Raw genomic sequence first — 25,264 nt, forward strand, 5'->3', positions numbered from 1 at the left:
CCGGATACCAGGTGTGTCAACTCTCGTGAGATGTGGTAATTGCTCAAACAAAATAGAAAAACAGTGCGCCACTAATATATATCTTATATAAAACAAATAAGAAATACATTGAAAAGCAATTGAGTGTATTATTACTATTATACAAAATAAGCATATAAATTGTAAACATAAATAACTATATTAACCAACTGTTAACCATAGCTGCAGTTACAGCTCTGATTATCCTAAGTAAAATAAATTCCTTACCTGAGATCAGATGTTATCCAAAAAGATTATTCCAATTCCTGATCGCCATTCCAAATATCGATCACGCTTATTGATAACAGTGTTGGGTACTGTAAATACATAATCCACGCGTTTTCCGGGCCGGCGAGCACAATGGATTCTTCAGTTGGCCTTGACGGAAAAGTAAAATGAGGAAACTGGCGGGCACTCAAAGGTCGGCATGAACTAACGACAAAAAGCGTGGCTGGCATTCAAAGTGTTAATAAACTAAGTTCCAGTATTATACACTTTTAATCATAAAGTCCTTATTGTAGCAGAACTTTTGAGAGTGAATCAGTGCGGGAAGGAGTGAGAAGGGGGAGTGAGTGAGGGAGAGAGAGAGTGAGAAAACCTGACTACTTTGTTAGGGCAAGTAGGCCTCAAAAGTCTGTCTCAAAGAGAACATTTAGCCCACTTCATAGAATACAATAGAATATCAAGATATATATTGTGTATGACTATTCAGCCTAAAAATACAGAGATAGGATTTCTGGTCCATATCACCCAGCCCTACATTTAAAGGAAAATGGCAACATTATGGGAAATGCACATACCATCTTCTCCAGAGTTAGAGAGGAAGATAGGCACCAATTTCCTCTCTGTGCGTTCAGTCGAAAGCTATCCGACTGCAAGCTAGCCTACCTTGACTGCACAAAACATTTCTCAAAATTCAACCCAAATAAATAGAAGCGGATACGGACCAGCTAACCTAGCTTAGAACTCTGGGAGAGGTGTTTTTGGCCAACAGCTAGGCTACCTGGTCCGTATCCGCTTCCATTCATCTGTGCTAAGCTAGGCTAGCTTGCAGCCGTATAGCTTTCTACTGAACACACAGAGAGGAAATTGGTGTCTATGTTCTTGTTTGACTCTGGAGAAGACGGTAAACGCATTTCCCATAATGTTGCCGTGTTCCTTTAAGTTGAAAATGATTACCACTTAGAAATTGGTAGTCTGGAAGTGTGTGTGTGATATTATTGTGCCTTCTCCTTACCGGTTCTCCCCCCCCCCCCAAGGTTTGTGCCTGCCAAGTACGCGCCACCGGTAAGATGTACGCCTGTAAAAAGCTGGAAAAGAAGCGAGTGAAGAAGAGAAAAGGTGAAGCAATGGCACTAAACGAAAAACGCATTTTAGAAAAAGTTAACAGTAGTTTTGTAGTAAGTACTACCTTTTTCTTATTCAACCCTTTCAACAGAATTATGGTGTGTATGTGTGAAAGCATGAGCACGTATGTGTGTGTGTTCTTGCGCGTGTGTTAATGTGTCGGCATGCTTGTAATCATCCATTTTGTGTGTATGTATATGATCATTGGCAGATTTACTGGGACAGTGGATTGATTTTTTTTTTGCAGTGTAACTTGGCACAGCGTGGGCTACATGGATGACTGCTGGTATGTGACTAGCGTAATGTCCAGGCACTAAGCTCCTCTGCCAGCCAAAACACGTCGCCCTCCCCTCCCACCACCGCCGTACCTCAAGCTCTCAGCGGCCGGGTTGCTCTTGGCTATTTCTCCTCAGTAGCTCTTAATAAATGTAGCCATAGTGGTGAGAAAGCAATGTGTTCTGGCACGTAGAATAACGCAGGGACCTGGACATTTATACAGGCGTGTATAACCGTCGATGCACATACTGCACACTGTAGCCTACTCCTCTACGTACCCAATTAAAAAAGTGGGGTAGAATCCATTATGAGTCTGATGCTGTGTTTTTGGGCTTGTCACAGTATCTCAGAAATATAATCAACTAGTATTGTTGAGATGGGTCATTAAAATGTCAGGCAGTTGCTGCACGTAAAGGGGTTTGTGGCCAAAAGTGACTTTAAATGACTTTACACGACTTGACTTTAACTTGCTTCATGTTTATGTCATCCGTCTCGTATACATCTTTCCACAAGAAATTTAAGTTTTTTAAGATTTACAGCACAAAATAATCTCACCCCCCATACTTTTGCCATTGACTGTATCTGCCTGTACAGTATGTGATGTGTGCATGCCTGATTTGACTTTCTATATTTTGCTCTGATTGTGTGTGTGTGTGTGTGTGCGTGTGCGTGTGCGTGTGCGCGTGCGTGCGAGCGTGCGTGCGAGCGAGCGAGCATGATGGAACCTACGAGAATTTGAATCGTAGTTACCGGTAACTAACTATATGAATTGACGTCATGAATCAAAATTTGCAGTGTAGGAAAACTTGAGGTGTGTGTGTGTGTTTTCCTTTGCTCCGGGTTGGGCTCACGAAAGCTCTCAGGTGCACCGGCAGGAAAAAGGAAACTTAGCTTTGGCACAGCGGTGCGTTCCTCCAAAAATTATTGTACCAAAGACAAGAAAATGACCGCAAGTGTGTTTGTTTAACATTCTTGGAGCGCGCCAAGGGGTGGATGTTTAGGGTTTAGCAGCATGTTAATTTTCTGGTGCGCGAGTCTGCGTGTGATGTGTGTGTGTGTTTCTAGGTTTGTGTGTTGTGTATGTGTGTACATGTAGCCTACTAAGGAGAACGCCTTGTGATATGCAAACCATTTTACCTGGATAGTACAGTGTGAAACGGTTACCTAGCAGAGTGAGGGTGGAACGAAGCAGAGCAGAAAAGAACAGAGCAGAATTCCACGCTAGGACCATGTTCTATCTCAGAGGCTAATGCTAGTGCTCATATAGTAGAGAGAAGGTGTTGAGAGTAGTGGTTTTCTGATGCAGTGTGAGATATATCAGGTGTCCTTGTTTTGAGTGACTCATTGGTGAAGCCTGTATGTGTGTGCATACACATAGATACACGAGTGCACACACACACACACACGCACACACACACACACACACACACACACACACACCAACATGTGCCAATCACAGGTGACAAGAGCTACAAGTCTGAGGTTCTGTAACAGGCTCACTGTAGTGTGTGTTTGTTTGTGTGTGTGTGTCTGCACTCAGCTCCAGGCATATGCGATGGCTCTCCATGAGCCTCTCTACCTAGGCTCTGTTGCCTAGCAATGCTGACCAAATGGCAGTAGCAAGGAGAAGAGTCAATCTCTCTTTCTCTCTCTCTCTCTCTCGCTCTCGCTCTCGCTCTCGCTCTCTCTCTCTCTCCCTGTTCACATATGTACTATTCTCTCTTTCTTTTCTGTCAGGTTTTTGGTGTAGATTGTCTCTGTCCTTCTCTCCCTAACAAATACATACTGTTAATCCATTTACAGGACTACCCAGATCTTGCTGCCTACTAATTGTGTGTGTGTGTGTGTGTGTTCCCTTCAGAAGGCCGTAGGAGTAGTGCGTAAGACATGGCCTTGTGTGTGTGTTTCAGGGTATGACCTCGTCCTATCGTCTCCAATAGCCAAGACTGGGGCAAGAGCTTACTTACTTACTCTGCCACACACGCACACACATACAGTGGCTCGGGAGGTAGGGCAGTCGTCTGGTAATCCGGAGGTTCCCGGTTCGATTCCCGGGCAGCGTGTCGAAGTGTCCTTGAGCAAGACTCTTAACCCCTAATTGCTCCTGATGAGCAGGTTGGCACCTTGCATGGTTGCCTCCGCCATCGGTGTGTGAATGTGTAAGTGAATGGGTAAGATGTGAGGAACAAATTGTAAAGCACTTTTACGCTATGTAAATGCAGCCATTTATTTACCATTTACACACACACACACACACACACACACACACACACACACACACACACACACACACACACACACACACACACACACACACACACACACACACACACACACAGAGACAACTACATGCTTCCTTCTCTGAGTTTCAATGGCAACCTCCAATGCTAATGCTCCGATGTGCTTTCCACAGGCCTGCATGCAAGTGTTTGTATATCTTTGTCTGTGTGTTGTTTACTTGTCCTCTTTCTGAGAATTTTCTCTTTCCCTCTTGGGACTGTTGTCCTCAACATCTATTCTGGAACAGATGGGATTCCTCCTGATGGCAGCAGCATCATCCCTACACACACACACACACACACGCACACACACGCGCACACACGCACGCACACACACGCACACACACACACACACACGCACGCTTCACCCTGGGTGTCACTGACCTACCAGGAATGGGAGAGAGGGGGAGGCGAGTCCTGGGAGAGAGAGAGCGAGAGAGCGAAAGAGAGAGATGGATGGATGGTAGGATGAGAGGAAATGGAAAGCGACTAATGAAAGGAGGGGTAGAGGAGAAGAAGTTGATTATTCATGTGTCACCTCACTCTTTCTCTCGTGTCTGTCTGTTTATTTATTTATTTATTTTGTAACTCTTGGTTTGTCCTAATGGCTTGTCATTAGGAAGATGAATACAGAACACTGTCTGACAACACACCTCCGCCACACCGCCTCTTAACCGGTGTCCTCTCTCTCTCTCCTCGGTCCACATGTTCTCCTCTCTACCCTGCTCCCCTCCATCATGACTCCTTCCTCCCCACCTCCAGGTTAGTCTAGCTTATGCCTATGAGACAAAGGACGCGCTGTGTCTGGTGTTGACCATAATGAATGGCGGAGACCTGAAGTTCCACATCTACAACATGGGTAACTCGGGCTTCGACGAGCAGAGGGCCATCTTCTATGCTGCCGAGATCTGCTGCGGCCTGGAGGACCTGCACCGCGAGAGGATAGTCTACAGGTCAGAGCGCACTTTGAAATATGGACAATATTGATGAACACTTTCGTGTTAATATGCCAGATTATAGCCAGAGGCTAATTTCCATCTGTAGTCCCTTTGCAGGTTGATGTTAAAGGATCATGCCAACATTTTGGGAAATTAGTTTACCGTCTTCTCCAGAGAGAAACAAGAAGATAGATACCAGTTTCCTCTCTGAGCGTTCAGTAGAAAGCTATCTGGCTGCATGTTAGCCTAGCTTAGCACAATGAATGGAAGCGGACATGGCCGGTTAGCCTTCGGAAGAGGTGTTAGTTGGACAATGCCTAGGCAAACCGGCCATGTCCGCTTCCATTCATTGTGCTAAGCTAGGCTAACGTGCAGCCAGATAGCATTCTACTGAACACACGGAGAGGAAACTGATATCTATCTTCTTGTCTCTCTCTGGAGAAGACGATACGCTAATTTCCCAAAATGTTGGCGTGTTCTTTTAACAGAGCAGACAAATTACAAATGTACAGAAACTTCATAATCACAAGAACAGACAACAGTACATGTACAAGTTACTAAACTAAACTACCAAGCTTTTATTTTCCCTTTTCTTTTGTTCATCAGTGGAAAAAAGGTCTGCAGCACAACTACAGTATATACAACAAGGTAGCATTTTCATACAAAGAAATGACATTTGAGAATACAAGCAAAAAATACAAAACTATTCGACTTCTCAAACAAACTAAATATCATGCAACAAACTAGGCCCTTCGCTATGGGAACTAGCTCAAGCACGGCTGTGTCTCTCTTCCCAGCCTGCTTCTACTTCTCCTTTTTTCTGAGAGGAGCTTCTATCCCAGGCTTTATCCTGGCAGCTCCTCCTACAAAGACAAACCTAAATCAATAAACAAACAATTAAGCATTACATACATTATTTTACACCTAAAATAATTGTGTACAACATGGATACATCATTCCATACCGACCTATCATCACAAATCACTAAACAGTGTTTAGGGCACTTTCAAAGTCTATTCCCTTCTCATTATGACCCCCCCTCCCCCCCTCTGTACTCTCCCAGTTCTGTTTAGGCAGCCAGAGATTTGACAAGGATTTTATTCAACAGAATGTGTTTGTCTTTTATGTATCTGCTTGGGCTTTACCAGCATACATGTAAGATAGAAACAAGGACAAAGGCCTAAGCTAAATATTTGGCTAGCATGACCACATGTGGGGACCAGGGCTAAATCAAGAATGTTAGGGGTAATAATTACAATCGGATTAACCATACACAACTATCCACAATTCTATGCCGGTGAGATGTTATTATAAATAGAAGAGTGGTGTGTGTGTGGCCTACTTATAGGTCATGGGATAGCCCCATGACAGAAGGCTATTGTTCAACTTCAAATTGCTCGAAAACTAAACATGCTGTGGATTGTATTTATACATCATCATAGTTAAAGTATATATTTATATTTTTTATCCACTTTTTCTCCTTATTTTAAATTTTTTCTCCCATCCCAATTTCGTATCGCCAATTCTCCCCTTAAATTCTCCCCTCCCCTGTCTTGGACGTTGCTAGACTATGCCTCCCACTGGTCGGCTGTAGTGAGGATAGAAGCCTTGCAGCCTGTCGCATCTTTTCACCAGACAGCGCGGACTCTCAGTGGCGAGGAGTAACGTGTGGGAGGCTCACGCTGCCCCCGATACTTCCTGTCTCTGCTGTACAGGCGTCACCCAACCGACCTGTAGGAGTCGCTGTCCACAACGTCCAATCCCCACCCATCGACTTTCCACCCGCTACCTCTGCCAATTGAGATAGTATGACGACTGGCCCAAGCCGCAGGCAACGCTGACTCGGGGAGTCGAGACCGGAGTCTCTTGCATTGGTGACGAGCTCAATCTCCACTACGCCACCCAGCCGCCTATTATTATGTATCTTTCAACAATTGTGTACAACTTCCTTGAACGTTCTTCGTTCGAAACTAGTCTAAATCGTAATTTTAATAATTTATTTCCTAGCACCTCTTTCTTCCCTTTGTGGGTGTAGCAACACACTACATTTAAAAATGAATTGGTACCTTCCCTGCCTGGCTCCCCCACAGCCAAGACTAAAGGCTTTTACAAACTGGACAGCACATTAGGTAGGCAGTGTTCCTGGCTCCAAGAAGCACAGCTAATTGATTGATTAAAGCGAATGACAGAAAACAGAGTCCATTCTCTTCGGCTCAAATAACAAACTCAGCAAGACCGACTGCTTCTCAGTTACAGTGGGTGACAATATTGTCACAAGGAAAGATGAAATTACCTACCTGGGTTCCATCCTAGAGGCTAATCTTTCCTGTGACAAAATGGCATCCAATGTAATAAAAAAAGTCAACCAACGAACTCGATTCTTGTACCGGATCTCCTTTCTGGTAAACAAGAATACCCTGAAGACTCTTGCAGGAGCACTCATTCAAGGGTACTACGACTATGCTTGCACCTCATGGTACCAAAGCACCTCAAAGGCGCTAAAAACAAAATTACAAACATCTCAAAACAAACTGGTCAGACTACTGCTTGACCTTACTCCTAGAACCCACCTCACCCCTGCCCACTTTGACAACTTAGGATGGCTTAGAGTAGACGACAGAGTACAGCAACTTGCAATGGGCCTGGTCTACAAGATACACTATACGACCAAGGTACCCATGTACATGTCAAAATACTTCCCAAAGGTCAGTGAATACCACGATCACAACACCAGAGGGAGCTCCACAAATCATGTTAAACCCAGATTCCTAGTATGGTTGTCAATATTCCAATGTACAGTTTTGCTTGTACAGTTGTACAGCGTTCCCCCCCCCCCCCCCCCCACCCAACCTCCTCCAATGTACAGTTTTTACGTCAAATGTATATACTCCCTTTTCTGGACTCTTTTTGTATCACAAACAGTACTGTATTTGCAAATCTGGTATGTCATAAATGTATAGATGTAGCAGTACTGTCTATCTGTATGTCATGTATGTCATATATGTCCTGATGAATTGAAAATGGGGGACCCTGATGTAAACAAGACGAAAGTCTTTCTCTGGTCTGCATCCCCTTAACAATTGTGTGTATTGAGCTGTACTGTATTGTACCCATTCTGCAATCTGTTAATAAAGTTTTCAATCAATCAAGGGTGACATTTTTGCACAGAAAAAAGAGGTTCTTATCACAGGAAACTATGAAATTGCTTGCCAACTTTATGATCCTCAGCCAATATGATTATGCATGTACGTACTGGTATAGTGGTGTTACAGTGGAAAGTAAACACAGGCTACAAACCAGCCAAAATAAGACTATACGATTGGTCCTAAATCTGCCACCTCGAACCCATATTGAGCCATGTCACTTCAATGAGGTGGGATGGCTCCCTGTGGAGCAGAGGGTCTCCTTTCTGAAACTGGGACATATGTATAAAATGTTAAATGGATCTGCCCCCAGTTATTTATGCTCTCGCATTGTCCTGCGTGGCCAGGTCCACGGACGACAGTTGCGGTCTTGACAGCTCTCAGTTTATGAGCCTAGAAAGGGTTCCTATTCACAGAATGGCTTTCTGTCTACAGCCTGCCGGCTGTGGAACTCTCTGCCCAGGGCCATCCAAAACTCCCCCACTATTGCGGTCTTCAAGAGGGGTGTGAAGCGACATCTGCAACAATAGGTTGCAGTCAGGCATGCGTTGTTCATGGGACGGGGTTGCACTCCGTGCAAGCCCACATAAGTACTCGCTATTTGCATATCAATAGCGCCGGTCGTCGGGTGTGTTAAATACGTTCTCAGATACATTCACACCTAACTTTTTGTGAATGACATGTGTTACATTCCATTCGTAGAAGCAATTAGGAACTGTCTGTAGTCTGCTGCTCAAGCAAGGGGACATTTATGGGCATTCGCGGGAGCGCGCGCGCGCCGGGAGCGCGCGTGCACGTGGCACCATTAGGTGCGTGCAATTCCAGTTGATTTCAATAACGCACCACTGGTTGCAGTGGGTGCTTGGCCACCACTCTTGAAGAACAGGAACATGACATGCTGTAATGAGGCTCTTTCAGAAAATTGTGTTGTCTATTTTATCTACTTGTTGTATCTATCTTATCTTCTTAACTCTTTCTTTGTGATTTATTGTATTCTTCTTGGGACCATGTTGGAAACAAGTCGACAGACTTTCACATGTTATCCTTGTACCCCTTGTTTTTGTATAAATTGTATGTACTAAATAAAAATCAAATCAAATCTCCTTGGGAAAAAGGTTAGCGTAGAGCCCTGCTCTAGTGTGTAATAATCTAAACGGCAACACAGCAACATTATGGGAAATGCGCTAATTGTTTTCTCCAGAGTTGGACAAGAAGATATATATCAATTTCCTCTCCGTGTGTTCAGTAGAAAGCTATCCGGCTGCAAGCTAGCCTAGCTTAGCACAAATGAAGGGAAGTGGACTAGCTGTTGGCCAAAAACACCAATCTCTTGAGTTTTATTAAGCTAGTGGTAGGTATCCACTTCCATTCATGCCTGTTCATCAGCAAGTTGTTACTTGATTTCTGCAATAAGAGGTCAAGCTGGATAAACGGAGGGTTAAAATAAGCCAGGTCTGACCCGTTTTATGACCAATGACCACTGCTGGAATGAACGCCACGGTGGCAACTATTGATTGATTGAAGTTTATTTCAAATATGCAACAGCAAACAAACAAACAAACAAGTACAACCTTAAGCCATTCAAATAATAAATGTCTATAAGAGAACAAAGACAGGTCCTGAGAGCGGCTGAGAGGAAGTATATAAAGTCACGCCTCACTGCTGACATCGACACATATCACAACCTCTTGTTAACATTCTCCAAAACCATTACTAATGCCAAAGCTTCTTTCTTTCACCATAGGATCGAGGCCTCTGCCAAGAATCTTCGCAAACTGCATGCTACCATGTCCTCCCTCCTCACTCCCCCCCCACCTCCTCCTCCCTCATCTTTTTCTGCCGAAGACTTTGCGATCTTCTTTGAGGAAAAAGTGGAGAACATCCGCAGCTCCTTCTCCCAACCCCCACCCATTCCAAACGCTGAATCGAGAACCTCATCCTTCACTCTGTCATCTTTCTCTCCCATTACACTGGTAAACGTCGAACCGCCCGACTACATGCCAGCTGGACCAGCTACCCTCCCCACTCCTCCAGACCATAGCACCGGACATCCTCCCATTCCTAACTGCAACCATCAACTCCTCACTCAACTCGGGGGTGGTCCCCACCTCCCTAAAACAAGCCAGAGTCACGCCCCTCATAAAAAAACCAACCCTGAACCCCACCGTCATAGCCAACTATCGTCCTGTCTCTCTTCTCTCCTTCCTTTCTAAAACACTTGAACGTGCTGTATCCAACCAACTTACTGCTTATCTCTTACAGAATGACCTCCTAGACCCCAATCAGTCTGGCTTCCGGACTGGCCACTCCACAGAAACGGCCCTCATTGCGGTCACAGAGGCACTTCACTTAGCAAAAGCGAAAGGCCTCTCCTCTGTCCTGATTCTCCTAGATCTATCTGCAGCCTTCGACACAGTCAACCATCAGATCCTCCTCGCGGCCCTCGCAGGAATGGGAGTGGCTGGATCTGCGCTGACATGGCTGACATCATACCTCAATGACCGCTCCTACCAAGTGTCATGGAGAGGGACTCTGTCGGCCACCCGCCCCCTCCGGACGGGTGTCCCCCAGGGCTCGGTCCTAGGACCCCTTCTCTTCTCCCTCTACACTAAATCACTGGGTAACATTATCACGTCTCATGGCTTCTCATATCATTGTTATGCCGATGATACTCAACTCTTCCTCTCCTTCCCTCCCTCAGATATCCACGTCTCTGAGCGGATCTCGGCCTGTCTGTCCGACATCTCCGCCTGGATGACGACCAACCACCTCAAACTGAACCTAAGCAAAACAGAATTGCTCCACCTGCCGGCCAAATCCTCCCCCCTGACCGACCTCTCCATCACAGTCGAGAATGCAGCTGTGACCGCGTCGCCGACCGCCAAGAACCTTGGTGTTGTCCTCGACGACCAGTTGAACTTCTCTGCTCACATCGCAGCGACAACCAGAACCTGCAGATTCCTCCTGAGCAACGTCAGAAGGATACGCCCCTTCCTGACAAAAGAAGCCACCCAACTCCTCGTCCAATCAACAGTCATCTCCCGCCTCGACTACTGCAACGCACTGCTCGCTGGCCTCCCGGCCACTGCCACCAAGCCTCTTCAACTCATTCAAAACGCAGCGGCCCGCCTGATCTCAAACCTACCGAAGTCGGCCCATGTCACCCCACTTCTTAGGGACCTGCACTGGCTCCCCATTGCTGCACGTAACCGCTTCAAGGCCCTCGACCTAGCATACCGTGCGGCAAAGGGAACCGCTCCAGCCTACCTCCGGTCAATGGTCTCTAACTACACACCCTCAAGACCCCTACGCTCTGCATCTTCTGGCCGCCTCAGATCTACTCCTATCCAAGCTCCCGGAGGGTCATCAAAGAGAAGCCGCCTATTCTCAGTCCTTGCCCCACAATGGTGGAATGAACTACCCATCCCAGTTAGGACAGCCGAATCCCGTCCAATCTTTCGCCGTCGACTAAAGACTCACTTCTTCAACCATTATCTGAAATGATAAAAAAAAAATAAAAAAATCTAACCCCGACTAACCTTACTGTCATGCACTTGTCCTAATAAACTAACCTACACTGTAACACGCAACACTTTGATGAACATTGTTACTCAGCTGATATAGTTATACCCTTCTTGCTGTCTTGTCGCACAGAACTTGTAAGTCGCTTTGGATAAAAGCGTCAGCTAAATGACTAAATGTAAATGTAAATGTAAATGTATAAAAAAACGAAACAAAAAACACAAAAGTCAAACTAAATGTTCTTAATTTATTTGTATTACATATTTGAAAAGGAGTGGGAAGAAGTATACACTTATTTAATCCCACCCCTTTTTTACTCATCAGATCATACTTTAGTAACTTGACTAATTCATACTTCTCATGTTGTCCCATGAGATGCATAGTTGCAGGAGATGCACTGAATCCCATGGAGTTTAAAAAGAATTGATCATAAAATACTGATAAAGAACTCATGTGGAAGTTGACCCTGATTATTCCCCTCCTGAGTCTATCTGAGTCTGCTATGTCATCATTCCAGGTTAGCGGTGTAAAGAGGGTATAATTGGTATACCGTTTTATTTACTCTTGCTTTTTGTCACATACAGCTATTTCTCCCTCCTCTTTGACACAGTGGTAGTCTAACAGTAGTATAAACACGTGCATGACGGCAGCGCTGCCATGTGTGCATGGGAGGGTCACAGTAGTTTGCGCAGGAAGCTTTACCTTAATTGCCACATTGCCATCTAGGGTGTGGATGAAATGCACACATCCAGCTTTTCTGATGTGATGACATGTTTACATAGGGCTGTATCGGGCTAAAATTATCCTGTTGGAACAGATTTTCAAAAGGCTATAGGCCAGATAGGATAGAATTATTCAACCCAGCTGAGACCGACAGTATTACTGAAGCGCTTATATATGGGGTTGTTTCATTTGGAATGGAGCTCAGTCGGTCCTAATAACAGGTTACTAAGGTGTTTATATGAGGTTGTTTCATTTGGAATGGAGCTCAGTTGGTTCTAATAGGTTACTAAGGTGTTTATATGAGGTTGTTTAATTTGAAATGGAGCTCAGTTGGTCCTAATAACAGGTTACTAAAGTGCTTATATGAGGATGTTACATTTGCAGTCCTCAATCAGTAATTGGTTACCAGGCTGCATGTGCAGTAAATAAATAATGTAAAAGAGGAAGTCAGTTCAGTGTGTCACCATTAACGACGTTGATTCATCCATGTTTGTTGAAACTAATATGATACAAGATGAACATAAATTACACACGTAGACCATAAAGAAATGAACAAAAGCCAGAATACACAGTACAGAAAAACATAGCCGGTGAGATATTTATCCTGCTCTCCACTCTCCACTGTCATACCTTTCTGATAATAAAGGCTACATTTGCATACATGCCAGGTCAAAGCTACAGATGCCTAATACCAGTCTGTGTATCTGTTCCCTCGTCTGCAGGGATCTGAAGCCTGAAAACATCCTTCTGGACGACCGTGGTAAGTTTCCGCTTCCTGCTCTCTAGCTCTCCACCCAATCCATCAACTTTACACAAGAGCTAGGGTGCAATCCTTTTTTTACTTTCTCCACACACTTCCTTTGAACTAGTCTATCTAAAAGAGGAGAAACTGATGCAAAGGAGAAGGAAAAAAATATGTATTATAATGTGCTCAAAGTGATGAAAGAACTTTGGAACTGATGATAATCAGAGTGTTAAAACGTTTTTCCTTCCTCACCGTTTCACTTTGAACACATGCATCTCAGTTGGATCTTTCTTTGAAATCAGTTGGCCTCGTTTATAACTTCTTCTTTTCATCGAGACTTTGTTTTGTTGAATTGTTTTGGAACCTGTGTAATTATCTAGTAGCACCAACATTCTCACTGTTATCAAGTCTGTCAATCTATGGCTATGCAGTAAGGCTGACAAATCACCAACTAGCCCACCATATGAAACACTAGCCTTTGTGTTAGCAGCTATAGTTGTATTCCTTTGGGGAAAAACCTGTTGCCATTCCTAATTTATACGTGGTTCTGGTCCAGGTCATATCCGGATCTCAGATCTGGGCCTCGCTGTCCAGATTCCTGACGGAGAGACGATACGAGGGAGAGTTGGCACCGTGGGATACATGGGTAAAGTTCCTGTAGCCTTTCCTGCTCGTCCCATCACTTTAGCTGTGTGAGAAACACCTGTTACATTATCCACAAAGCTGATTGTCTGACCGACTTTTACCTTTATACCGGTTTTCACCTCTATGCCGGTCTGGTGATAATCGTCTTGATTGATCGCATTAGGGTTATCTATATCCTGGTTTGCTACACCTGCTGCGTCATTATTCATGTCACCATCAGTAACGGGCATGTCCTCACTGTTACTATTCATATCATTGTCAGTAACAGGCACATTATTATCACTAACAGATACATCGACATTGCCCACAGTATTACTTTCCCCATGGTGCACTTTTCGCAGCCTAGATTGATGAACCCTGACATATGTCCCACCATGACGTACAAAAATCACCACCCCATCTTGCCCTATCACAACCCCAGGGCCTTTCCATTCAACACAGTCTGTCCTTTTGTAGAACACTTTGTCTCCTGTTTCATACTTCTCATCTGTTGGACGAAGCTGTTTTCGAAGAGCTCGTCTGATTCTCTCTGAGCATTCTGCCTCCGTAAAAGCTTTCCTTGCTGCATGTAATGCTGTTATGTGCTTTCCAACCCATGCGCTCATTGTAGTTCCCTCCAAAGCAGGTGGCTGGTCAACAAACACAGAGGGAAGGTTCGGGTTCTGTCCAAACACCAGCTGATGTGGACTGTAGCCATGCACGTTCTGCATTGTGTTCTTTGCCATGAGTGCCCAATCAAGAGCCGTTTTCCAGTCAAGTCCTTTGTCAAGTTTTACCTTCAGTAGTATCTCTGTAAGGGATTGGTTGTGGCGTTCCAGCAAACCATTGCTCCATGGACTGTAGCCAGCAGTCGTCTTGATCTCGATGTTGAAGTTCTCCGCCATGTCTCTTATTTCCTCATTATTGAACTCTCCACCGTTGTCAGTGAAGAGACGCTCAGGTGGACCATGGACACTGATCCAGGAATGCACAAAATTGTTCACTATCACACTTGGCTTCTTTGAGGTCACGATGCTACCTGCACTAAAGCGAGTGAAGTGATCGATAATGTGTAGGTACCACACATTTGGTTCTAGCTCATGTAGATCAACTGCCACAGTCTCGTTGTACCTGGAGGCCATGGGCAGACCAACAGCAGGCTTGGGCTTAGCCTTGCTGTACTTGAGACATATCTCACATTTTCCTACTATTTCCCCTAGAATAGCAGTGCATTCATCATCCGTGTTTCCAGCATTTGTCAGCAGCTTCTTTAGCCTATCAACTGATGCATGTCCAAATTGCTTGTGAAGTTTAAGTAAAGCTTTGTGTTTTTCCACACTGGTCATATTATCTGTGATGGCCAGGACCACATTCTCATATGCTTCACTCGGGGACTCCTTATCCAGTATGTTCAGACAGTAGTGTCCAGATGAAGTCAACTCTAGAGCTACTGGTTTCTGAAACATTATAGCTGTATCGTTTTCCAGGTTCAACACAGCTCCTGCTCTCTTTAGCGAAGTTTTACTGAGCAGTAAAGGAATGTCAGATGAGACTACCTCTGTTTCAATATAACATTTTGTTTCTCCTATCTTGGCTGGTATCTTGACCTTTTTTGTAGAATGCACAACTCGCCCATCCCCAAACTTAAAAGGTTTGCTACTCTCTGTGCTAACCAACATTTTGACTTGTTTCTCATTTAGTCCCCCAACATAGTTATCCAGCCATTTTTCACCACATACAGTCCGTGTACATGCTGTATCAATGACGGCCGTTCCCAGAGCCTCAACCATGAATATTGCTGCATCTGATTCCTTAGAAATAAGTGTTATATTACACTCATCTGGCTCTTCATTTTCTTCCGTCACTTTTACATATTCTTTCTTGTTTGGGCAATCTTTCACCCAGTGGAATGTGCTCTGACAAATCCCACACTTCGTTCGTCTTCCAAATTTATCAAGCGGATTAGTGCCTGCGAATGGTCCTCTAACTTGTCCACTTTGAGATCGCGGCTGCTCCCGCCTCTGCTGCTCTCGTCTCTGATCTGTGTAAAAAGCTGCATCTTGCTTCACAGTAATGCCTCCTGCCCTTTTCTCCGTTTTTTTCTCCAAATATACGTTTCAGTCCTGACTTCATATCAACAAAGGTGTGCTTACCACAGGCAGTCAACGCCAGTTGTTTGTCTTTGATGTCGAGGCCCGCTGTATCCAGTAGTTTGAATGCCAAAACAGCGTCAGGTAGAACCATATCGAACTTCTTGATCCGGTTGTACTTCTGTTCAAAATCAACAATATAGTCCACCATAGAGACGCCGTCTCCTCGCGAAATCTGATCAAACTCCGAATAGGCTTCGTAAGCCCGGTCCTTCTCTTCTCTCAAAAACACACTGTCAAGTTCCCGAATCAAAGTTACCATTCCATCATCCTTATTCAGATCATCGACAGGTATTTCCAACGCAGTATCCCTCGCTCTACCCGTCAACGATAGAGCAACAGCCAACGCTTGTTTCTTCTTGGCTAAATCCGTCACCCGACTCCACATCTCCACTTCATTCTTCCACTTCTCAAAAGACGTCTTTTCGTCCAGTCCAGGCGGCTGCCTGTAGTTAACGTTAGAGGCCGACATCCTCTGCTACCATGTTAAGTCGCAAATAAGACAACCGTTATCTTTCATTCATGTTTATTTCACGCTCCACAGCGTAGTGGCCACAGCCTTCCTCCAGTCCAAAACCAGTGACGCGCAACAACAGTGCCCATTCACCTTTATCCAGATTACCGTAATGGCCACAGTAGAAGTGAACTTAACAATGGACACTACTAAACATACTGACTAACTCACTTAACCCTCATGTTGTGTTAGGTATTGGCACCACTGACCGTTGTTAGCGGGTCAATGTTGACCCGGGGTCTAACTCAGTCCTGACCACTAAAAAGAAAGGAGTATCACTCAATATAGTTAATACTACATCCTAACTAACATTATATGCATTCATAACCATATCATCCCATTGTAATTTGATTTTATGGCCCCAGAAACACTTCATGTCCCTTATTTTTAAGATGAAAATGAGGTTGTTCAATCATACTAAATGTGAAACCCATAGATAATAATGTTTTCTGACTATAATAGAACAATATTAGAATATAACTTCTGAAAAAAGTTCGTATATTTATTATTATTTTATTTATTTATATTTAGTATTTTTATAGTATAGTTTTACCTTGTCGGGTCAAGAATGACCCTAACACCACAGTCGTACCTTTTTTTTCTGCAGATACCTTCAGAATTTTCAAAATGGTGAAACATAGTTTTGCTGTGCTTATATATGTGTTGTGGAGGATATCATAAAGCCTTGTTCTAATAAAATCAACTACATGGTAGTTATTACATATTATAACCTTGAAACGGGTCGCTGGAGACCCTAACACCACATAATTAAGACATGAACACTACTAAACATACTAACCACATCTTATCCCTCCTCTCTATTTTTCATCCTTTTATTAATTTTTGTTGCAAAGCATGTCTATGACTGGCAATGTCACTAACTCAAACTCACTCACTGATGTCAGCCAGTCATTCATTACTTAATTCAGTAATTCCTTCACTCACGGTTAGCCGCTCTGCCCCCTAGTGGCAGCCCACAGGCATTTGACAACACCTAACAAGCATACTTCCATGTAACAACATTTGGTAGACAGCTAGCCGACGGTGCCCAGTGATGACCGTCTTAACCCTTTCACTGCCACACGACAGAAAGTTACACATTAATATCACCTACGGATTCCCCTCTGTGTGAGTCTTCTCATCTCCCTATTTCATCTCTCGCTCTCGCTCTCTCTCTCGCTCTCTCTCTCTTCCCCCCCCTCCCTTAGTTCCAGAGGGAAGCTCCCCTGGCAGTCCTCCAGCCAGAACTAACCTCTCTTTTCTCCCTCAACTCTTCTTCCTCCATCCTCGCCCCTCCCAGCTCCGGAGGTGATCCAGAACGAGAGCTACACCTTCAGTCCAGACTGGTGGGGGCTGGGCTGCCTGGTCTTCGAGATGATCCAGGGCCAGTCGCCCTTCCGCAAGCGCAAGGAACGTGTCAAGCGGGAGGAGGTGGACAGACGGGTGCGTGAGGACCAGGAGGAGTACTCCGACAAGTTCTCCGAGGAGTCCAAGGACATCTGTAGACAGGTGAGCAGGGAGGACCAGGAGGAGTACTCCGACAAGTTCTCAGAGGAGTCCAAGGACATCTGTAGACAGGTGAGCAGGGAGGACCAGGAGGAGTACTCCGACAAGTTCTCAGGAGTCCAAGGACATCTGTAGACAGGTGAGCAGGGAGGACCAGGCGGAGTACTCCGACAAGTTCTCAGAGGAGTCCAAGGACATCTGTAGACAGGTGAGCAGGGAGGACCAGGAGGAGTACTCCGACAAGTTCTCAGAGGAGTCCAAGGACATCTGTAGACAGGTGAGTAGGGATATAGAGACGGAGAAATACAAAGAGAGATACTTGGAGGCAACCAGGGTAGAGGAAACATTGGAGGAATTGAGAGAGAATTTAATAAGGTGAGGTTTGCTGTCTGCAGACAAACGGGTTTGATGTTACTTTGTGTGCGTGCACGTCATTTGGTGTAAAATTGTAATTTAGGAAGTTTAATGTTCACACTGAGTTTATCCATTGATGTATCTTTACTATTGAGAACTTTTCATCATCGTTTTGTGCAGATGCTGTTCGGAGAGGAACTCTGGTTATCTCTGGTTATCCAAACTGATTGATCTACTACACCACAACTGCAGTTTTTAAGCCCTGGACTAAGATGCTCTTTCAGAGCATATCAAATTAATTCATCTACAAGCCCTGAGAGATCGAGCCTCGCTCCCACCCCCCTGTGCCCTCTCTCTCTCTCTCTTCCACAATACCACTATTCTCTCCGAGAGGAACCGCTGTGCTGCCTCGGTTCCAAGCAGAGGGGGAGGGGGACTTTAATTTGTGTGACGTGTTGGAACATTCTGACCTCGAGTTCAGTGGAGTCAAAGACTCCCCAAGGAGAGGGGGAAGGGAGGGGGAGAGGGAGAGAGAGACCGAGAGACCATGGACAAAAATAGACAAGTAGAGTAATGTTATCAAACCGAAAAAGTGGGGAAGAGAAAAGCAGAGAGATAGCGAGGGAGTGGAAGTCCGTTTTTAAAGCCTATGTTGAACTGTAAACAATGTGGACCTCTATAGGAGGGTGAGGGAGGGAGAGAGCGAGTGGGAGAGACGGTTAGATAGTATCAATAGTTTCAAGTTTCAAGTTTCTTTAATAGTTGTCATACAGAAGTACAGAATACTTTTGTACAAAATGCTTCTTATACGTTGGTTGTGTAAGCTGCCACCACCACCATTTGGGTGACGGACAACAGACCTACTTGTGGAAGCTAGTGATAACCAAATGACTGAACAGCTCTCATCCAGGGAAACCTAACAAACCCTGCTGTAGGTGGAGCAGTGCCTGCATTATCCTTAGCTCTTTTAGACACCGCAGTGCTGTTCTGTTAGTCTTACTGTGGTGATCTTCTGTGTGTGCACATGCTGATTTATATCCATTCTTATGAGATCATGTGGGGTTGGATGAACATGGACAAGAGGATTATCTGTGTGTGTGTCTGTGCATGTATCGTATGCACATGGGTGGGGGTGGGGGGGAATTAGTGTAGTTATAAAACTGTCAGGAGTTAACCAATGTCACATGAGCTTCGTAGCCTCTCTTCTGCACTGTAATCTACACTGTTTACGCTGCTCGTGGGCTTGGATACGACAAATTAACCTCACGCTGGTCTAATACAGAAAATGACATAACATAATGAGAAGAAGTACATTGTCTCCGTGATGACTCACTCGTTGGTCGGTCTTACGTATCAGCCCAATACCCCCCCCCCCCCCACCCAGCCGTTAGCTGGGTGTTGTCCCAGTGTTCTCATGGCCCCCACTATGTCACTTCCTTTTCCCGTGTCAGCTGCTGGCCAAGGACCCCAAGGAGCGGCTGGGGTGCCAGGGTCGCGGAGCGGTCGAGGTCAAGCAGCACCCCATCTTCCGAAACTTCAACTTCAAAAGGCTGGAGGCCAACATGCTGGACCCGCCCTTCAGTCCAGATGTAAGGCACACACGCACACGCACACACACACACACACACACACACACACACACACACACACACACACACACACACACACACACACACACACACACACACACACACTAGCGCACAGTAAATACAGGCTCAGCTCACAGCCCATTGCCTCAGACCTTGGCGAGCTCCGAATCAGCGTTCAGGAAATACCATTGTCGCAAGTAAACAAACACTTCCAGTGTGAAGCCGGCGATCACTGTACGCCTTCCTCACTCTGCTGCACACACACACACACACACACACACACACACACACACACACACACACACACACACACACACACACACACACACACACACACCAGTGTACATGAGGACCAGGCTTCTCACGGAGAATGGACATTTATTGTGCCGGAAATAGAGGGATTAAGGGAAATCGAGCAAAGAGGGGGTTGGGGTCGATAGTAAAAATAAAACAACGTGGTGTTTATGTATCTAGAGCTGTGTTTTATGTTGGTAGGCCTACGTCTGTGGTCGAATAAACATTGCCGCAAAGGTTATGTGATGAGAGTGGAGAGTTCTGTGTCATTCAGATGACTTGTGTTATACCAGTAACCCTTTGCTTTTGTACTCATGTTATTCATTAATTCACATTTGAACTCCCTTCCACACATCCCTCCCTCTCGTTGGCTTTCTCCCTCCACTCCTCCCTGCCCCTCAGCCACGGGCGGTGTATTGCAAAGACGTCCTGGACATCGAGCAGTTCTCCACCGTCAAAGGCGTGAACCTTGACCCCACCGACGACGACTTCTACCACAAGTTTGTCACAGGCAGTGTCTCCATCCCCTGGCAGAATGAGGTACTGCATCCCGAGGAGACCGCAATGATGTCACCCTTTTAGTCTAGCAGTAAGGAGGCATACATTGTAGTACGGCATTAGCGGGAAAACATGAATATACTGGGAAAATGTGAAATGTTTAGTATGTTCCAGGTTTGCAGACAAAAACGATTTTACAAAAACTTGATAAAATAATATTATACCTTCAAGCAGGGATGTGGGGGCCAAGCATAGGCATACCTTTTTACATGCAGATTGATGACAATCTGTAGGAGGAGTAGCATTTTAAGGGTTTTTCACAGGAAAATGACATCATTGAGGGCAGTGAATTTGGCTTGAGCCAAGGAATTCAACAGGAACTCGTTTTTCAAAAATGGATGAAGTTGTGCACGCGATGTAACAGTAATGGATCACTACATGGACAGGGTCAGATTAAAACTCTGGACGTATTGTTTTGGAGCTCAACATGCTGCCAACTGAGCTAAACCTCATTTGTTGAATTCAGTCGACCCCGTGGCCTCTCAGCCTTCAAACAGTTGCCTCCTCTTGGTTGAGTGAGAGGGGGGTGTCGTCATTTAAATTGGAATATGGCAGAAAGTATACATAGCATGGCTTAACTATTTGCAGCTTCAGAATCCAGACAATCACGCAATTTTTTGATCCACTTTTTCTCCCATTTTTTTCTATATTTTCTCCCATCCCAATTTCGTATCATCCAATTCAACCCTCCCCTGTCACGAACGCTGTTTCTTGCCTCCCACAAGCCGGCTGCAATGTGGACTAAGTCATACATAGCACAAGTCCCCTCCGGTACTTGAGGTAACAGCAGTCTCATCTTTTCACCTGCGCAGCTCGATCTCTCAGTGGCGATGAGTAACGCGTGGGAGGCTCACGCTGCCCCCGACACTTCCTGATTCTACTGCGCAGGCGCACCAACCGACTTGTAGGAGTCGCTGTCCACAACGCCCGATCCCCACCCATCAGTTTCCCACCCCCTAATACGGCCAATGTGTATTAGTATGAACGACCAGCTAAACTGAAAGCAATGTGGAGCGCTGGGCTCGAACAGGCAAGCCCAGCGTCTCCGTCATTTGTGGCGAGCGCCTTGCCCACTACGCCACGTAGCCGCCCACAGTCACGCAAACATTTTGTTGTGAAAATTGGAAGAGGGATGGCAGTTTAGAAAATGTGAAATTTTTCCAAAATGCAGCTCTCCTCACTCGGTTAAATTGTGCAGAAGACCAAAAGTGTACCCCACTTCAAGTCATGCTGCAATCCAAAAATAAGGATAATAATTAAACCATGGGGTGTTTTGAACTCTGCATGAGCCAGGAATCCATTGCTACAAGAATTAATCGGACATACAGTTCAAAAGTTACAGGCATAAACACGACTACGACTTTGACACGTTGGTGGCGCTAGATTGCATGAGTTGTCAACATGCCACTTGGTGACAGAGATCACGTGAGGGTCACTAAACAGTGTGCCAAATTATGGTTTTGATACATTAAAGCATTTCTGAGACATGACACAACTTCCTGTTTGGCGGCTTTGTGAACAAATTCAATTGGCTGTCAAAAGCGAATGCATTGGAAAAACAAAAGTCATAGCTCTGTAGTGTAGAGTAGACGGTACCTGAAAATCTGACTCACGCTCCAAATGTTGTGTGCATAAATGCACCTCCAACTTTGACACGTTTGTGGCGCTAGAGTGTTGGAGCTGGGGACATGGGACTTGTTGACAGGGGTCAGTGCAGTGGCGGCCGGTGGGTGCTTCGCCACTAGGGGCGCTATACCAAACATTTTGCAAACATGTACAGTACCACGCAACAGACTCATGGCAAGACGTGAGCGATTCGACTCACGCTCACGGCAATGAATCGGCTCTTATGAACGAGTCGCTCAGCTGTTACTACAACAACACACAACCAGTCAAATAAAGTATAGTCTAGACTCTAATTCACAACTTGAAACACAATATATAAATAGAAAAGTTAGAAACAAAACTCGCCCCGTCTCCAAACACAGGCAGATCTCTCCCTCTCTCCTTCTCTCTCTCACACACAGCGCGACGTGGAATCGATTCGTTACACAATCAGACCTATTATATACCAAGAATAACTTCAGTATGAGTACAGGGCTGTACACATATTTTGCATATTGTTAAACGAGCCAAGGCTAGCTATTAAACTATCGATATGAATCGAAAATCTGGGACCCTGATGTAAACAAGACAAACGTCTTTCTCTGGTCTGCATCCCCTTAACAATTGTGTGTATTGAGCCGTACTGTATTGTACCCATTCTGCAATCTGTTAATAAAGTTCTCATTCATTCATTCATTCATTCAAACATAGACGATATTGAACAAGCCATAATCCACGTATTTTCAATCCGAGAGAGCTGCAGTAGTTAAATCAATGAGCCATCGACACAGTCAGTGTGGTAACGTTATTATTGCATCCAAGATTGATACACGGCTGGCTAGGCAGTTGGTAGTCATAGTCTTGTGTTATAAAATAAATAAACAATCAGCAATGTCTCGCTTCATGAATGGCCAGCAGTAGCCTAACAGTACTGCTCCTAAAAAAAACTATTTACAAACGTTAACGTTAACCACAGAGAGAGAGCGAGAGAGAGAGAGACACTGTTTAGTTGACACGTCCAGGGCTTGCCTTGATAAAGTGTATAATCCACTGTTGATTCCAGACCACTGTCCACTGTGTCCAGACTGCATCCGCCATATAGCTTGTTAGCCAAGTGTTAGCTTGTTAGCAGCACCACACAACAGTCACAAGTACTTCATTCCTTTGTCCATTTCCGCTCGAACAGACTGCAAACTACCTGGCGTTCTATCGCCATGCTCTAAGACAAACTCTAACCTTAACCAACTTTGAAAGAGTGCCTAAGCTTAACAGTCTAAAGAACTTGCAGTCACGGCACGCTCTAAGACAAACAACCTAGGACCAACCTAGGAACCAACCTAGCCGGAATAAGCTAGAATTGGAACATTAGAAATTGGATTCGGCCAATCAGAGATCGTCTCTGTGAAATTCTGCTACGGAAAAAAATACTGGCGTCGGTCAATCAGAGAGCGTCTCCGCGAAATGCGGCTACAGAAATTCTTGACGCTACTGGCTAGACCGCTTCAAATCGCGCCCGGATTCCAACATAATAGTCATATTTCAACGCACAACGCGTTATGCACTGATTGGCTGTGACGGATACAGCGATCAAACTGTGACGCGCACTCAGAGCGCTATCGCTTCTAGCCCGGGCCGAGAAATACGAAAAAATAAAAAGAAATAAAAAAAACGTGATGTCACTTCCTGCTCAGGAAAACGAGTGTTTTTTTATTTGAGATAATAACGTTATATTGTGCATTGGAAATACAAACATACTTAAAATGAGTAAATATTATTCATTTTAAACATGTTTATATTATTTATAGGGCTATAAAACAAAAAACTAAAAAGTTTTATTTTCTTCTTCTGTGATTTAACAGCAGCTGGCAGCAGGTGGGTCGGCGCCCTTGCGCCCCTAGTGGCAGAGCCGCCACTGGGTCAGTGGACGAATCAGTCTGCCAATTTTCATAACTTTCTCCCATACGGTTCTATGGGCTGCCATAGACTCCAATGGCAAAATAATAAGAAGAAGAAACGGTACAATCCCTCAAGGTGGCCTACGCAGCTTCGCTGCTTGGCCCCCAAAAATTACCCAACTCAGGTTTCATTTGAAACATTTATATGTTTCACAGTACTTCAGGACTTATAAGGGGATAAAATTAAACATGATGGGTGCCAATATTATTGTCTGGGAATGTGTCTTCAAATTATATTGCTATTACTATTGTTATCAAGCAACTGCTTGATCTCAAATTATAAATCACACAACTCTTAACACTTTGGACGCCAGACCCGATGATAGTCGGGTTTTCTCGCCATGCGTTGAGCGCCAGGACCCCCGAAAACCTATAGTATAGTCGGGTTTTCATCATTATTTTTTTTATTTTATATTTCCATTCATTACAGGCACACAGACATCTGGGTTAACATGGGGAATCATCCTGAGAATGCCAAAGTGCAATACCGGCCGCATCCACGTAGACGGCGGTATCGAGCACCCTTTGAAACATTATATCTTGGCCTGTGGGTTGATCAAAAGTCTCCGGTCGGATTTCTATTGGTCGGGCAAGGGGGGCGGTTATAACGGTCGGATTGAGAAGCGTGAATTGCTCCCGGTGCATGATGTGTGGCGGATTATGTTGGCGACACAATCGACACCAATACTGGGATTCGCAATCAGATAATTGGAATATTCTTTTTGGGGTACATCCTAGTGAAGGTAAGGCCTATATGGTATCAATCCTGCTGTGATCCAACCATGATTTCACTTCGATCACAATATATGTGTATTTTACTCCACAACGTGTGCCGTTGGTGACGATCAAAGCATCAAAAAACTACCCCCCCCACCCTTTCATGCATTCATGATGAAACATAATATAGATGTGATTTCAAAATAGTAGCGTGTACAGGCGAGAAATGGCAACGTTTTTAGTGAATTGCACGTATTGCTGCATAGCGCCGTTTTCTGGGATTTAGGATTACTCTAAAACTATAGTCATATTCACCACGGTATAAAAAACGGGAATGTATGGATGAATAAATGATTTCTTTAACCCATATTGAACGATAGATAGTCGATGTCAAATGGGCCATAGTA

General features: G+C 44.8%; 1 protein-coding gene across 2 annotated transcripts in view; it reads left to right on the forward strand.

Moving 5' to 3' along the window:
- Positions 1-25,264, forward strand: part of grk4 (G protein-coupled receptor kinase 4) — a 158,337-nt gene that overhangs the window by 125,511 nt on the left and 7,562 nt on the right. For both annotated transcript variants that reach the window (XM_084318031.1, XM_084318030.1), the window contains exons 8-14: positions 1,278-1,418; positions 4,683-4,873; positions 12,969-13,006; positions 13,548-13,637; positions 17,580-17,788; positions 19,591-19,728; positions 20,425-20,562. In XM_084318031.1, coding sequence (XP_084174157.1) covers positions 1,278-1,418; positions 4,683-4,873; positions 12,969-13,006; positions 13,548-13,637; positions 17,580-17,788; positions 19,591-19,728; positions 20,425-20,562 — 945 coding nt within the window. The remainder of the gene's footprint in view (positions 1-1,277; positions 1,419-4,682; positions 4,874-12,968; positions 13,007-13,547; positions 13,638-17,579; positions 17,789-19,590; positions 19,729-20,424; positions 20,563-25,264) is intronic.

This window comes from Notolepis coatsorum (genome assembly GCF_963971535.1).
Source record: "Notolepis coatsorum genome assembly, chromosome: 7".
Taxonomy (NCBI): Eukaryota; Metazoa; Chordata; class Actinopteri; order Aulopiformes; family Paralepididae; genus Notolepis; species Notolepis coatsorum.